We start from the raw sequence: 14,458 nt of genomic DNA, 5'->3' as shown, positions 1-14,458 counted from the left end.
TGTTTAAGAAAAAAATTAAAATCTAGTAGGTAAAACTACTAATAAACTTTAGTTAAATTTTAATACCTATTTTTTTATATCGAAAGGTCCAATTAAAAATTTAAAGCTCCATTGATATCACATATTTAGATTTAACTGAAATTTAAAACTTTAAATCAGAAGTAAAAGGATTAAATTTTTGAAATTAAAAGTAAAGAGATTGAATCTAAAAAATTAAAAGAGTACAGGGATTAGAGAAGAATTAGACCAAAATTTATCTGTAATTTCCAACGGCAGGGAATTATGCATTCAAAATGGCGCTAAAATTGCAGGAAAATTCTCAGCTGTTTTTATCAAAAATGAAAATCCGAACGTTTTCCCCTTTCCCCTACTTTTAGCCGTTGGAAACACTCGTAGCCAAGTGTTTTTTCTTTTTCTTTTTTAATTATTAAACGTGTGTTTGCTAATTTTAACGAATCCCTGTAGTATAAACGCCACCATGATCATCATCTTCCATGCAGGCCAAGCTTGAGTTCAACTAGTTGGCGTGGCTTTTTTCTCCTATCAAGGTCCTGTCTGCAACCAACCTGTTGTTTGCAGGATTTGGGCTTTGATTAGACCTTTTCCAATTTTGCTTTAAAAAAAAAAACAAAGAAGATAAAACCACGATGGCTGCTCATAGTTATAGCTTGTTTCTCTTAATTTCCTTGTCTTTTGTTGTCCAAATCCCAACCCCTCAAGCTCACATTGCTGAATATGACGATTATTGGAAGGCACGGAAATTGGAAGCCATTGAGAACCTGAACAAGGCTTATCACCCCAATCCTGAGGAGGTGGTCCACCATTACAATGACCAATTTGCCAAAACCATGATTAAGCTTAATAGCACCAGAAGGGAGTTGAAGGGAACGAAAGAAAATGGTCCATGTGAAATAACCAACCCCGTTGATAGCTGCTGGCGGTGTGATCCTAACTGGGAAAAAAACAGGAAGAGGCTGGCCGATTGTGCCCCTGGATTTGCTCGTGGTACTACCGGTGGAAAGGAGGGTGAGTTTTACGTGGTCACTGACCCTTCTGATGATATTCTTAACCCCAAACCTGGAACTCTGCGTCATGCTGTCATCCAAAGAAGACCACTTTGGATCACTTTCAAAGGATCCATGATCATCACCCTGGAACAGGAGCTCATTATTACAAGCAACAAGACCATTGATGCTAGGGGAGCCAATGTGCAGATTGCTAAGGGTGCTGGTATTACGGTCCAGTTTGTCAAGAACGTCATTATCCATGGCCTCCATATCCATCACATTATTACCGGCACTGGTGGCACCATCAGGGATGCTGAAGACCACTTCGGGTTAAGGACTGCCAGCGACGGAGATGGGATCTCTCTGTTCGGAGCAACCAATATTTGGCTCGACCATCTTTCGGTTACCAATTGCTCCGATGGTCTTATCGATGTTATTCAGGGTTCCACTGCCGTTACCATTTCCAACTGCCATTTCACTGACCACAATGAGGTAATTACAACCTTTTTCTTTTTCTTTTTCTCTTCTATTTAAACTAGGCAGGAACGAGGATTTTGAACAAAAAGTATAATGAAATATTGCAGGTGTTGTTGTTCGGAGCAAGCGACTCCTACACTGAGGACCAGAAGATGCAGATAACCGTCGCTTTGAACCACTTCGGTAAAGGATTGGTAGAGAGGATGCCTAGGTGCCGACACGGTTTTATCCATGTCGTCAACAACGACTACACTCACTGGCTCATGTATGCAATTGGCGGCAGCCGCAATCCTACAATTATCAGCCAGGGCAACAGGTATACCGCGTCATCCACCTTCGCGTCTAGGGAGGTGACCAAAAGGGTGTTCGCACCACCCGAAGTCTGGAAGAAATGGAACTGGATATCAGAGGGTGACCATTTCGAGAACGGTGCCTTTTTTGTTTCATCCGGTGATCCCAAAGCCAGCAAGAAATACGGTACCAACAAAATGATGCCTTTCAATCCCGGTGAGATGGCCCCCAAACTCACCAAGTATGCCGGAACACTCAACTGCAAACCCGGCAAGCCTTGCTAAAAGCACTGTGATAAGCATGCGTCCTTTCTTTGTTATGTACAACATTTGATATCCACAAGCCCAGATCCACCGATTTTCTCCATCGACATTATTTTTTAATTTTTTAATTATTTGGTTTTGGGTTTCAAGTGTACTATGAGGCAAGTCCTTCAATCCTTATTTCTATTAATTCCAGTTTTGTTCACTGAAATGGTTTCCTTGAATAGAACTATATATGACTGTTACCTGTTATGAATACAATTATGCAGTTTTGTCTCTTTTTCTTCTTCTTTCTTGTTTTTTTTGGACTTCACGTTGCCATTCAAATAATTTGGCGTGTTGATAAAGCTACTATTCTGAAACAACAAGGAGAAGAATGCATCCAAACCCCCAACTGAAATCCTCAATTAAATCCATTTGTTTTCATGTAAAAGATTTTATGAATTTTTTTTTGTATTTTTCTGTTTTTTTTTCAGAGAAAACAATAGAAAATAATTTACAGGACAACGGAAAATAAGCCTTTTTTCCTTGTAAAATGACTTATCCTTTTAAAGAACGCAAGTCATCTTTCGGAAAAGAACTTTTCAATAGATAATTTTACTTTTATATAAAAATTAACTTAAATCAAGTTTAATATTATTATATTGATAATAAATTTTATTTTTATTTTTAAAATATTTAAAATATTAATATAAAATATTATATTTTGATATTATTAAACATACGTATTTAATTATTTATATTTAGTCATATAATAAATTATTAATATAATTAATATAATTTATTAAAATAATAAATTATTTAATATTTAAATTTTATTTTAATAGTAAATTTTAAAAATAATAATTTTAAATAATATTATTCACATATTATTGAAAATATCAATATTAATATTTTAATACTAAATATTTATTACAATTATAAATATATTAATAATAAATTTTTGTAGTATAAATGTTAAAATATGTCATAAGTCTATATACTCTTCACAAATTTACAATTTAGTTTATGTACTTTTATTTTCAAGAATTTAGTCCCTCTACTTTCCAGATTTGAAAATCAAGTCCAACTACTGACATTGTTGATTTTTTTTGTCAATTTTGTTAAAGCCGCATTTTTAAATAAAAAAAATACTCAGTTGGTAGTCATGTAACTAAAAAATAATCGTTGCAATGAACCTAAATTTAACAAAATATTTTTAATATATGTAAAAACAATGTAAAATATAAAATTATAGATATAAAATAAACTCAATTAAACAATGAAAAATTAAAAAATATCAAATGTATGTTTGCTTAATTGAAAACAACTTTTATGAAACAAAAGAAAATATTTTACACAAATTCATCCAAACACCAGAAAATATTTTACACAGATTCATCCAAACACCAGAAAATATTAGCTTTTCCAAAAAAGTAAGTCATTTTTCAGAAATCATTTTCCGGAAACCATTTTCAGTGAAACAAACAAAACCTAAATCAATTTTGAGTTATTTGATTATCGGTTTTTGACATGGATGAAATTTTAATTTATTTATTCTTTAAAAAAATTAAAATATAATCCGACTACTACAGGGATTTTATAATACAGACATCGAGGGAAAATATTAATGTTTTGTCAACTACTTTTGTTCAGATTTTCCCGAAGGGCTCTCCTCTTATTCCTGACATCTAGGGAAATTGCTAGGTTATAAGAAAATGTTGACAACGTGAGGTGTTATTCATTTAAAGCACAACCATTGTTTTTCAGAATTGGGTGGGATCAAGATTGTGTAGTTTAGAACCATATTCATTTTGTATTGAAAAATTAAAATTAAATGTTGACAGCATTGGATGTTGCACAAAACCATAATGGCAGAGAAAGCATTACTGTTCTACGGGGTTGCTTTATTCCAAGAGTTTCAAACTTTAGTCTTGAGTTGGAGAAACAAATTGTCAAGTATGTGACAAAGGCATCCTTACTAATTTTTCATGATATGGTTAATATATCAGGCGATGACCGCAATGCCTTATTAGTCATTTTAGGGCTCCTTCTAACTGCAACCTACCAAGCCAGTCTTAGCCTACCTGGTTGTGTTTGGCAAGGCGACATCAAACTCCATCGTCACTAAACGTATTGATGAAAGGGACTTACCTGGGAGTATAGGGACACCAGTCATGGGTCAATCCTTCTTTCTTATTTTCTATATTTTAACCTATGTTGTCTTTATTGTAACCTTTTTACTAACCCTAGCGCTACTTAAACCTTTTCCCCAGCACTTTAAGTATTACTTGCGGTTCTTGCTGCATGCTTCGACCAATCAATATCTTCCATAGCTCCAACCTTTTTAATAGTTAAAATTCTCTGTATATTTTCAACAATTATTTTCATTTTAATGGTGTTCATGTGTATCTCATATCGGGTGTCAAAATTCAGTGTTTCAATCATTGGATGTTGGCTATTGCCTTCGTTTTATGTCTCCATTTTTGCTGCTAGTCATACACTACAACAAAAAAGGTTTTTAGCGGCGTTTATAGCAGCGTTTGAACCAAAAACGTCGCAACAAATTGAGCATTAGCGGCAAATTTAAACAAACGCCGCAATAGGTAAGCAATAACGACACTTTCTCTAAAACTCCGCAATAGATCAAGAAAAAGCGCCTCAAAAAAGTTAAGCAAAACACGTGGTTTTGTTGTTGAGCTTTAGGGACATTAGCGGCACTTTTCAACAAATGCCGCAATAGATGGATCATTAGCGGCGCTTATTGGGAAACACCAATAAAGGTTGAGCAATAGCGGCGATTTCAGTAAAACGCCGCTAAAGGTCAAGCATTAGCGGCGAATCTTGGAAAACGCCGCAAAAATTTTAGCAAAACAACCTCGTTTTCTTTTTTGCGCTTTACTGGAACTAGCGGCTCTTATTGAGAAACGCCGCTAAAGATCGAGCAATAGCGGCAATTTCTGTAAACTGCCGCTAAAGGTCAAGCATTGGCGGCGCTTTCCTAAAAGCGCCGCAAAAAAGCTAAGCAAAACGACATTTTTTTGAGCTTTAGTGACATTAGTGGTGCTTTTCTACAAACACCGTAATAGATTGAGCATTAGCGGCGCTTATTTAGAAATGCCGCTAAATATTGAGCAATAGCGGCGCTTTTCGGAAAACGTCACAAAAAAGTTGAGCAAAACGACCTCTTTTTTTTGTTGAGCTTTAGAGGCATTAGCAGTTTAGGGATTATGTGTTTAGGGATTATGGTTTATTGTTTAGTGTTTAAGGGTTGGGGTTTAAGGGTTAGGGGTTTAAGGTTTATAGTTTATGTTTTATGATTCAGGGTTTAAGGGATAAGGGTTAGAGGTTTAGGGATTATAGTTTATGGGTTATGGTTTAAGGGTTGGGGTTTAAGGTTTAGGTGTTAGGGATTAAGGGTTAAGGGTTAGAGGTTTAGGGTTTATAATTTATATTTTATGATTCAATGTTTAGGGGATAATGGTTAGAGGTTTAGGGATTATGGTTTAAGAGTTGGGGATTAAGGTTTAAGTGTTAGGGGTTAAGGGTTATGGGTTTAGGGTTTATAGTTCATGTTTTATGATTTAGTGTTTAAAGGATAGGTGTTAGGCGTTTAAGGGTTATAAGGTTTAAAGGATAGGGTTTATGGTTTTAGGGGCTAGTGTTTAGGGTTTATGGTTTTAGGGATAATGGTTATGGTTTAGGGTTTGGATTAATTAGTATTTTTTTTAATTTATATATTAAATATTTTATTATATAGTTGTAAAAGAGATAATATTAATTTTAATAGATTAAAATTTATATTACTTAAATTTACAAAAATTAATTATTTAAAATTGATATGAAATATATAAAAATTAAATATAAATTGTAAAAATATGTCAATCATTAGTGGCATTTGTACAAAACACGCCGCAAAAGGTAGGCAATAACGGCGTTTGGACCGAAAATGCCGCTAGTATGTATTAAAAATTTTCAAAATGGCACCGTTTCTCTTCAGGAATATAATTTTTAGTGGCGTTTTTTGTAAAACGCCGCAAATGTTATGCAATTACTGGCTTTTTTATAAAACGCCGCAAATATTGAAATTTCAATTTGACTTAAACGGTGCCATTTCACTTCAGGAACATAATTTTTAATGGCATTTTGTTTAAAACGCTGCAAATGTTATGCAATTAGTGGCGTTTATTGTAAAACGCCACAAATATTGAAATTTCAATTTGACTTAAAAGGAGTCGTGTTTTTTTTTTGGGTCTGTTGTCTAAATCTCAACCCACCCCGACTCTCCTTCCGTCTTTATCCTCTCCTGCAAATCCCTCGATCTTTCACCCCTTCACCTTTTTCGGCCTTTTTCTCGCTCCAATATCTCTTCTCGTTTGGGCTGACTGGTAAAAATCTCAACAAATCCCTAATTTCTCCGTTGACTGGGTGTATGGCTTTGATTCCTTGAAGCTTTTATTATTGGTCTTATTATTAGGTTACCTTTTGAATTTGGGGTGTTTGGAGTAATGGGTGTTCTGTATCTAATGGGATTTGTTTGGAATTCTTGTTTGTTTTGTTATTGCTTAGGTTTTTTTATAAGTTTCAATCGGTCCATTGTTATTGGTTAGGTTTTTTGTATGTGGATATACATGGTAGGCTTTGTTCATTTGTGGGGATTCTGGCAGTTCTTTGAGTTATTGGGTTGGCATTTTAGGTATGTTTCGGTGATTTCCATGTTAGGTCGTTCTATTCTTTGTTACGCCATGGCCCCCCTCCTTCGCATGTTAGGTCGTTTAAGCCATTGTGATTCTATGCTATTCTGTATTTGCTTTATAGCGACTTGTTAAAAAAGTGAACTATTGAAAAGCTGGGTCATTAGGATGATAAACCATTTGAGATCCGCACCCAAGCCTCATCCAAATAGATTTTCTTTTATTATTATGTACATCTAATTATGCTTGTCTGTGTAACTATTATTAGCATAACCAAGTCATGGTAAATACCTAAAAGTAGTTGTCATGGCTTTCAAATCCTTGGATTAAACCTTTGGGTGATAAGGCTTAAAAGTCATTTAACTTGTCTAGCAAATTGTGAATCAATTATTTGATTACATCCCTAAATTTGGAGGTTTAATCAAGTCTAATCTAGTTCAAGCAATAAGAAGTTCGAACTGAAGTTAGATTCAAACTTTAAGGTTCAAAGTTCAGCTCAAGCTTGAGCTCGATAGCTTGATTGAGTTTTATTTTTAAAACTAGGAGTATGAGATAATGATGAAACTAAGTTCACTTGATTAGATTTGTTTATCTAGTAAAAAAGAGCTCGATTATTTGTGCTTGAGGTTGTGTTTGAATCTAAAATTTTCAATACTAATTAGAAATAAAAAAATTGTACTTGAATTGGATTCACTCAAAGGTTGAGCTTAACTCTACAATGATCTAGTCAGATTATACTTTTTTTTAGACTCAACTTGAGTAACTTGCAAGTGTAAGTGTCTCGTTAACACCTCTTTCTAAACCTACTTAAACATTGATTGAGGTACCAGTATCAGATACTTGTATGTGTCAGCTTGTCTTTGTTTAAATCTTTTGACTTATAGCGGCAACTAAATGGATCTGAAAATTAGGTATAAGTGCGTGGATGCCTGTTATAATAATGTCTTATAACGTCTTTAAATATATAAATACAAATAATACATTACTATTTGTAAGTAAATATATTTATTTACTTTACTTTTATTGACATGATTTTATATAAATGATTAATATTTGAATATCTTTGACAAGTAATGGAATAGGAACAATATGATATACTCTTGGTTGGTGGGTTTCTTTGACAAGTAATGGAATAGGAACAATATGTTTAAGCTTGTACAATAATTATAATCTGTTTAATTATGAATGCTTGGTGCTAATTTTTTCCTTTTAGTTCTTTTATGTATTTTTCGTGTAGTTGATAATATAATTGCATGCTAGAATATTTGTGATAGGAAAAAGAACATGATTTTATACTTTTATCTTTTATTCATTTTCGGTACTAATTTGCTTATTCTTTTTTTTCGAAGTTTACTTGAATTTGAGCAAATTTAAGGTATTTATTCCTATGTTTCCTAACTAGACTTCTGAAGCTGCAGAAATTATGGTATGTTTACTTAATAAAATTTGAATTATTTTAAATATTTATAGTGTTTAATTATAATGGTTTAATTCTTTGTTTGTAATGCAAATAATGTTAAGTTATGTTGCATTTGTTTTTATAATATATATTGCGTTTCTGACTCTTTGATTGATTTATTAGGAGAAACTAAAGGATAAAAAGGCGGAGTACGAAGCGATTGCTTCGAGTGATAGTTTTGTTCATCTTAATGACATTGATAGCCAGATTATTACTAAAGTTTTGGGTCTTGAAAGGTATGGTCGGGTTTGATTTCAAGGGTCTTTTGTTAACCCAACCTAATATTTTGGATCCAGCTTACAACAATACATGCCTTCAGGAAGTCAGGCTCAAGTTGAAGTTCAGAGGTTAAGAGACTAAATTGCACAGATGCAAGCGATCACAGATGAACGAATTACTCAACTTCAAGCGGAGGCAGCAGGGAGGGAAGCAAAGTAGAGCAAAAAGTACGATGCACTCCAGCTACAGCTTTAGAATATGATGAAGATGTTTCAACAGTAGCAAACTCCGCCATCTTAGACTATTGTATGATTATTTTTAACATTTTAACATTATTGTAAGAATAATTTGATTTATACTTCAGTTATCAATTTATATCATATATCATTCGTTGAATTTGAAGTATCATTTAGATTTGCTGTTTTTGGTTGGATTCCATGCTACAGGAAGGGTTGCATATAAATGAAAATTGGATTTTAAAAATCTGCCAAAGTTAGTGGCATTTTTTTATAAAAAAGCGCCGGTAAAGAACATGACCTTTAGCGGTGCTTTACAAAAAAACGCCCGGCGTTAAAAGAAAGGCGCCGCTAAAGAACATGACCTTTAGCAGTGTTTATGACAAAAGCGTCGCTAAAGGTCATGTTCTTTAGCAGCATTTGTGAGAAAAGCGTCGCTAAAGGTCATGTTTTTAGCATCGTTTCTGATAAAAACGCCGCTGCTAAAGGTAATGTTCTTCAGCGGCGTTTGTGAGAAAAATGCCGCTAAAGGTCATGTTCTTTAGCAAGCGCCGCTAAAAGCCTGTTTTGCTGTAATGGTACCCTATTGTATTCATAGGATACTGGTTATTTCTTAATTTATGTCAATTCTGTTTAAAGCGGCACATTCAATATTATAATAATTAAGTAGTCCAATTGGCATTTAAGCCAACTTAACTATGGAAACTGATTCTTGTTTTGTATCTATTTGTAACATGTCAGAATGGGTTTGTTTTCTTTGTAAGTTATAATTTGAATACATTTATCAATAGCATATACAAATTCATGTAGGTTTTAGGTTTTGTTTTCTTCGTAAGCCAATCAGCATAGTAACTTAACAATGGACACGACTATTACCTTTAATTTTATATTCATTAAAAACAAAATATTAGCTTTTGTAAATTTCATACGATATGATATCATTTACCTTATTACACTAAATAATTTAATTTTTAAAGATAATTTTATTGTGAATTAGAAAAAATTAGAAAAGGTCTATTTGATAATTAAAAAGACATTACATTCTTTGTTAAAAATTACGATACATTCAAATAATAAAGTAGGATGTAATCTACACCAGAATAATTGTTCACATATCTCATATATGCAAAAATAAATTAGGATAAATCGATTTGTTTAGGAATTAGGTTATCCACCCAACTTCTAAGATTTGTTCAAAATTTAGAAGAGTTGAAAAATGGACTTAAGCAAAAAAATTAGACATGTTTCAAATATGTACCAGGCTTGAGCTTAATCATTCAAGGCCTAACTTTGAATGGCCCGACCCATTTTCTAAGTTTGTAATATTACATTGTTTTTATATATGATCTAATTTATAATACATTAAAATTAAATCTATAGTAATATATCATACTAAATGTAAACATTAAAAAAATTAGTTGGATGTTGGCTATTGATGTTATCGTTGATGATGGTGGTGATTGAGCCTTAGCTCGATTGTTTCCAATGTAAGAGAATGTGGGTTTGAGTGCGTTGAAGCGCATTTGATAAATGTCAAAAGTAACAAATTTTAACATTGTTCTTGTAATACCTCAATTTTACCCAGCTTACATGAAGAAAATAAAACGGTCCTTTTACAACAAAACGGGCCCAAAACCCAAACCCAATTACAGCGAAATAGGCCTAAAATAAATGACCCGGACCTAAAGCCCAATTACAGTTTAGCCCAAATGGCGACAACAGTTTCTGGAACCCTAGCAACAGCAACATCTGGCGCCGCAGCCCTCTGAATCTCCGTGGATCTTCACCTGCGCATCAAGGAAAAACAAAAAAAGGAAAGAATCAAAGATTCGCAAATCAAAAGAAAACAGATTTTGTTTCTTCTTTTAATTGTTTCATTCGGCTATAAAAAAGCCACCAACACACTGTAATCGGGATCGAAAAAATCAATAAGAAAACGATTATTTTCACAGAGAATACAATACAGAGCAAAATCAATCCAAGGTTTACATTTACAGTTTTTTTCATCTTGCTTTGTTTTAATCTATTGTTATTTTTTTTATTCGAATAAAAAATAAACTAAATAAAAGGAAAGAAACAACCTTTCTTTCGGAAGCGACGTCGAGACGATTGAGGGAGCCACCCCCGAGGATCGGTGGCCAGAAACAGAAAGGTTTCGTGATCTCCTCGCACTTTCTGTTGTTTTTTTTGAGATTTTGAACCCAGATTCGGGATTAGAAGGGTCGAGAAGGCCAAACCGGGGATTTTCCCCTTTTCCGGCCAGCGCATACGGTGGTGACGGCGCCGGAGATCGGTGACCGACGTGGTGGCTGACGACCGGCCGATGACCGGAGAACAGAGGGGCTGAGAGAATTTTTAAAAGGATTTTTTTTTAAAAAAAAAGGGTTTTAAAATGAGTGTTTTGGAAGAATGAGGGCTTATATAGGGTACCGAAACGGTACCGTTTTGGAGAGCCCTCGCCGCCCAAAACGGCGTCATTTTGGGGGGCTGACCGGACTCCGACCCGACCCGGCCTAGGATCTGCGTGTTTTTTAGAGGAGGGGCAAATTGCGCTTTTGGCCCCTCCGCCTTTTAATATATTCCTAATTAATTTTTTTTTTATTTTTTAGATCTACCCTTCTATTTATTTCAATTTCAATGGGGTCCAATTTGCAACGGCGCAGTTTTAGAGGAGAAGGGAAAATTTCCTTTCCAACCCCTCTGTATTCTCGGCGCATTCGATTTGGTCCTTCAGACTTCAATTATTTATGAATTTGCCCCAGATTCTTGTCTGCAGTTCAATTTAGTCTTTTTTATTTCCTTTATTTTTTAAATTAATTGATAATGTAATTTATATATATATATGTAATTATTTTTATCTATATATGTGTATATATATTTTGTTTTTCTTAATGAATATTTCTCTATATATGAATATTTTTATATTTATATGTATATATTTATGTTTTGAAATGATTAAATATTTACTTATTTATTTATTATTATTATTATTATTATTATTATTATATATATATATATAAGTATAATTATGTTTTTTCTTTATTTTCATAAATGCATTATAGATTTTGCTATATGTAAATTTTATAATTCTAGATTTTATGTGTAAATCCACTTGTTTTTTAAAAGAAAAAGGGTTCAATGTATATATTATGTACCTTTTATTCTTTATTTTTATTAGTTCTTTCATTTGTTTATTAATTTGTGTTTTCATTTATATTATTTTGCTCGTTTATGTGATACTTTGCATGACGTTGTTTATTTTTTTATGAATGTTAGTTTTATTTATTTGTATGCATTATTTCTATGCCATTGTAATATTTATTATTGTATTGTATATTTAATGTAACATCACATCATTTTTTTTACTCGATTTCAAACTTTTCAAAATTGAGATAATGCTTGTATTTAGAATTTTCAAGGAAATTGAGGCCTAACATATTGGGTTCCGATTTTCTTCGTTAAATCTAACAATCGAGCATTTCTCTTTAATCAAAAAATAAAGAACTCATTATTGGGAATTCAACACGTTGTGTCCTAACGTATTGGATGTGACGCATTGATTTCTCGAAATGAAGATTTTTTCTAAAAAATAATAAAGGAAATATTCTGAGTTTGGGATTTTGGAGGAATTGTGCCCTAACGTATTGAGCCGCGATTTCTTAAATCTTGAATAAATGTATATTCTTTTAAATTTTTATTACACGAGTATTTTGACCTAATTCATTTTTGAGGAAATTAGAATGTCGTGCCCTAACGCATTGGGTGTGACATTTTCTTTCTCTAAAATGATAAGGGTCTTAATACGTAACGTTTTTAAATTTTTGCTAAGGATTATGTATTTTCAAATTTTCGACATTAAGACATTAATTAATTAACTAGATGCCAATTTTTGGGCGTTATGAGGGTGCTAATCCTTCCTCATACGTAACCGACCCCGGACCCGTTTTTTTTTAAAATTCGTAGACCAAAGTCATTTTTAGGTGACCCAATCACACCTTAATAAAAGATTGGTGGCGGCTCCAAATTTTCATCGACAACTAATTTATTGTTTTTTTCCAAAAATAAAAATGGTTTCGACAGCTTGGCGACTCCACTGGGGACAAACATTTTTTTAAAAAATAAGAGAGTCGAGCCACAAATTTGATTAATTTTTGTCTTATAGTCGAATAAATGGAATTCATTTTAAAAATCCTCTTGCATTCATGCTTAATTGATTTAAGTACTTTAAATTATTTTGCATTGTACATTACATGTACTGGATAATTTTACCCTCTAAGTGGGAGTGAAAAGCTATTCCTTCGTGAGGTTTTCACCTTCGTATAGGATAGTGGATCGCTTTCGGGATACATCGGTACTTATGCCTTCGTGAGATTTTCATCTCTGTATAGTCATAGGGAAAATGTGTCCCCCTGAACTGAACTTGATCTATATAAGCCTATAATGGGTGAAGATCGAGGAATCTGCTGGTTCGGGTACCTTTACTTTAGAGCCAAACCACATATAATGAGCCTTAAGAGCTTGCCTTAGGTAGAACCACACTAAACCCTAGTAGATGTCCTAATAGACGTTTTACTCTTCCTTGATTATATGCTTATATTTGATACAGACTTTTGTGTTTTATTTTGATTGCATGACATGGCATTTCATTTCATCATAAAAGGCGTTAGTTCAGATTCAATTGCTAGATAGAAAGCTTGTCATGGAAAAAGGGTTTCTTGATAAAGTGGAGGACAATGTGGCTGTCCGAACTTGGTCTGAAACAACGCAGCAAGAAATGGGTGATAGCTTGGCCGATGGGTATGTATCGAAATTATGAGATTTTACTCGCATCAGTGTAACTTAAAACAATTTGCAAGAGTTGAAGGAAATCTGGGATCAGTGGAATAATGAGGCTAGACAATTATTTTATGACAATTATAGGGATTTGCCTTATTTGCTTGATGTAAAGGTAGACAAGAATTTGTTTTGAGCCCTCGCCCAGTTTTGGAATCCTGCTTACAGCTGCACATTTGGGAAGGTCGATTTGGTGCCTACGATAGAAGAATATGTGGCTTTACTCTGATGTTTAAAGTTTTAAGTGGATAGGGTTTACTCGAGAGCGGTAAATGTGCCAACCTTTTCAAAGAAGCTGATGGGTATAACAGGGATGAGTGAGCAGTGGATTGCTGCACGGATTAAGCAAAAAGGGGATAGTAAATGCGTTCCTTGGAGAAGTTTGAAAGATGCAATTCTAACGCACCTTGACGTGAGAAAAAGGTTAGATGTCTTTGCTTTAAGTATATATGGCTTGGTTGTCTTCCCCAAGGCCTTAGGGCATGTGGATGAAGCAGTCACCGATTTATTTGACCGGCTTGATAAGAAGGTTACACCGATTCCGACAATTTTGGCAGAAACCTTTAGGTCATTGAGTGCATGCCGGAAAACAGGTGAGGGCAGATTTATTGGATGTGCACAGCTTCTACTTGTATTGTTTCACAGTCATTTTTGGAAGGTGGATAAGGTTTCGTATCGGGTTTTCTCTGAAAATTATTCACCACTAAAGGAGATAGTAGCTACGCCGAGGAGAGACGACATTTCAGAGGAGAAGTGGATGGCAATTCTTCAAATTTTTCAGGAGGAAGACGTTGAGTGGAGAGCTCCTTGGTTGCTTCCAGAGGAGATCCTGTATAGGTGTGGTAATTTCGATTGGGTTCCACTACTTGAGATTTGGGGAGCTATTGGATATGCCCCATTATTGGTGCTGAGACAGTATAGGTCAAGACAATTTATACCTGCGACCCAAGGGATAGCTGATTGTGAATTTTCATACAAAGATGATGGTTATAGAAAGAAG

At 33.9% G+C, this 14,458-nt stretch overlaps 1 protein-coding gene across 1 annotated transcript; it reads left to right on the top strand.

Annotated features, from left to right (window-relative positions):
• The first annotated feature begins 505 nt into the window (after nucleotides 1–505).
• LOC105804510 (probable pectate lyase P59) lies at nucleotides 506–2,244 on the top strand. Its single transcript, XM_012637155.2, has 2 exons — nucleotides 506–1,499; nucleotides 1,592–2,244. Exons 1-2 carry the CDS (start codon nucleotides 648–650, stop codon nucleotides 2,057–2,059), a joined length of 1,320 nt encoding a protein of 439 aa, XP_012492609.1. The 5' UTR covers nucleotides 506–647; the 3' UTR covers nucleotides 2,060–2,244.
• The last annotated feature ends 12,214 nt before the right edge of the window (nucleotides 2,245–14,458 follow it).

The sequence above is a fragment of the Gossypium raimondii genome, chromosome 11 (genome assembly GCF_025698545.1).
Source record: "Gossypium raimondii isolate GPD5lz chromosome 11, ASM2569854v1, whole genome shotgun sequence".
Taxonomy (NCBI): Eukaryota; Viridiplantae; Streptophyta; class Magnoliopsida; order Malvales; family Malvaceae; genus Gossypium; species Gossypium raimondii.
This window is presented reverse-complemented; position numbering and strand designations above follow the sequence as displayed.

Bases quoted from the DNA above. Each gene is read 5' to 3' on its own strand.
- LOC105804510 (XM_012637155.2), top strand. From the start codon at position 648: ATGGCTGCTCATAGTTATAGCTTGTTTCTCTTAATTTCCTTGTCTTTT. The intron at 1,500-1,591 runs GTAATTACAACC...GAAATATTGCAG, and splicing joins ATTTCACTGACCACAATGAG to GTGTTGTTGTTCGGAGCAAG.